This window comes from Vanessa atalanta, chromosome 29, assembly GCF_905147765.1.
Source record: "Vanessa atalanta chromosome 29, ilVanAtal1.2, whole genome shotgun sequence".
In the NCBI taxonomy this organism is placed as follows: Eukaryota; Metazoa; Arthropoda; class Insecta; order Lepidoptera; family Nymphalidae; genus Vanessa; species Vanessa atalanta.
In genome coordinates this window covers 3,772,163-3,774,805 of record NC_061899.1, presented here as the reverse complement: position 1 = coordinate 3,774,805, position 2,643 = coordinate 3,772,163, and the positions used below count along the sequence as shown (strand labels likewise).

The 2,643-nt window shown below is 29.5% G+C and overlaps 1 protein-coding gene across 1 annotated transcript in view; it reads left to right on the top strand.

Annotated features, from left to right (window-relative positions):
* Nucleotides 1-2,478: 2,478 nt before the first annotated feature.
* Nucleotides 2,479-2,643, top strand: part of LOC125075018 — a 42,853-nt gene continuing 42,688 nt past the window's right edge. Inside the window, exon 1 of the mRNA XM_047686559.1 lies at nucleotides 2,479-2,612. Within this exon, the coding sequence (XP_047542515.1) occupies nucleotides 2,596-2,612 (17 nt within the window). The 5' untranslated portion in view covers nucleotides 2,479-2,595. The remainder of the gene's footprint in view (nucleotides 2,613-2,643) is intronic.

Below are 2,643 nucleotides of genomic sequence, written 5' to 3'. Positions count from 1 at the left end.
ATTTTGTAAAATAATACCATTTCTTGACTTTTGCGAATTGATATAAATGTGAGCACAGATTATTAATAACTAATGTGAAAAGTCGATATCATTTACTCGATTATTTTTTAGCTATAAATTATTCTTTTATTAGCTACATGTTCTGAAAGTAATAATATTCAAAGGAAAACTTATAAATTTTATACACCAATCAAAATTAAGCAACTTATCAGCCTATACTAGCCACAAGAATAAAACCAAATGAACTACTTTAAAATTGCATTAACGCGATATAATTGGTCGAGATCTTAAATAATCTATGTTATTCGTTATGGACATGTGAAAAAACGGCGTTCAGACTTTATGATATCAGCGAAGTTTTATCGGAACTTTGGAATTTAAGGAGGTTTGTGAAAGAGCGTTGTATTATACATACATTTATATTAATCAAGAACTAATGATTTTTTTGATTAAAATGAACGAATGGTTTGACAATTTGTCTACAAAAGATATTAATTCACAAAAGGAAATATTTTAATAAAATTGCACCTAGCATAAAAATCTTTATAAAGATACGATTTGCCTTCTTGTTTACACCACTGTTTGATGAAGGCATAGAGCCTATTCTAAATGATGGAGATCTAAAATTCGCATATACATTAAAACACTGTTTTTTTGTTCTAAAATTAATATACATTTTGTAAGCGGGCCCAATCTAGAAATTTTCTAGTATTACCGATCAAATAGATGCCATTCTTAAAAAACCATTAAGAGAAATCCTAAATTTTGCGCCTGATGCGTATTTTTGGATTCAAGCTAAACATTCCATTCCATACGGTTGCATCGGCGTGAGAAAAATGTCAATTGTTGGGCAACACTTACAGCCTTTTTCTCTTCTATACATTTCACAAATTTGCAAATCAAATTTAGCCAAAATTACTAATGTCACAGATGGGATATAGAACTAAAAAAAAAAAACTTTGGGATTCGCGATTGGTCCACATTGCACTTAATAGTAACAAGTACCAAAAAGCGTGCCTGGCTTCTAATATTATCAACCGATGAGTCACATAACTGGTTGCATACGCTACTATATAAAATTAATTACTATTGGGACACTTTTAGACAGTGAATATTTTCGCATATCAATAAGGCTCCGACTAAGAACACCGCTGTGTTTGAGCACATATTATGTTCATTTGGAAAGAAGGTGGACTCTTTCGGATTAGATGGTCTTTCTTGTCCAAGGAGTTCAGGTAGGCTTTTCCGCCACGGTTATCTTATTGTTACAATAATTTTGGTTCCCTGGAAACGAGAATGGACCCCAGTGTGGAACGCTAAATGCGTTGACACGCTGGTCCCCTCATTTCATTTCATTTTTCATTTCTCATATCAGAAAATAAATGTTAAGAACCGGAGCCGAAACGAACAAACGATCCAAATTTTCGTCTACTTTTTCAAATTATCCCTTTATCCCATTTGCAGTTGAAACACTTGGAGTGGTAGTGTCAAAACGTTCATTAAAAGTATAACACCTCGCCTTATTGCCTCCACTGGTGGCCAGATGACCAGAACATTTTTTGCCTAGTAGATTGGAATTTGCCATTCAACGGAGAGATACTGCTAGCAGCCTAGCATTCTTGCTACCTACAATGGTAGCAAGAATGCTACCATTCTACGCGGTTATGATTTGTACAATAACATATTTTTTTAGTTAGCACCTTAATACTAGTATTTCTTTAAATATATGTATATGTTAAATAGATATCAAGAACATCTACTTTCTATCCTTCTATTGGAATATGCTCTATCCGACAGTATTATGCTATACATAATACAATTGTATGGATACACGTCTCGAGATTTTTTCACAGGATAATACATCCTAGGTTTTCAATAAAGATTTATTTAATCATTCGTAGTCATTTTCATTTTGTCTTTATTATTTGCAAACTTTTAATACATTTTTACCATCGCAATGATTGTAAAAATTTTAAATCGATAATCAATATTTCAAACTAAGTATTAATTCGTTACTAATTTTATTCGATTCTACTTTTATATTCAACGAATAATTTCATTCAAAGTCCAAGGGCATTTGTACCATAGACATATTTTTATTTTTTCTGATGCAATCATTTATTAACGCTGAATCAAAGTTATAATTAAATTATATTCATATAATAATAAATTATTATACCTACGAATATAAAATGTAAAAAAAAAATCTTTTCTGTGGATTAGTTAATAAAGTTTTAAAATGCTTACATTACATACCACTAGTGTTGTCTTCTAGTAATAAAAAAGCTGTGTTCTGTCTAGTTCTTTTTGTTTTTTACACAAATTGACTATTTAATTGAAATCTTAAAATACCGGCAACTTAAAAAAAATATAATATTCTTTTTGACAGTTAAAACAAAAATAAAACTTGAAAACCATGAACGTGTTTTACGAAATGTGGTTATTATTTTAAAAATATATAAAAAACCAAAAAAAAATTGTAAAATTCTAATATAAAAGTGTAACTTAAAATAAAAAATAATTATTTTCTAAATTATATTTAAATCTTTAGCTTTCTGTTTTAATTGTCGTCTTGATAGCAAATAACAATACGAAATGGCAGACAGAAACAAGTAAGATATTTTTTATTTTAATGTAAAAATA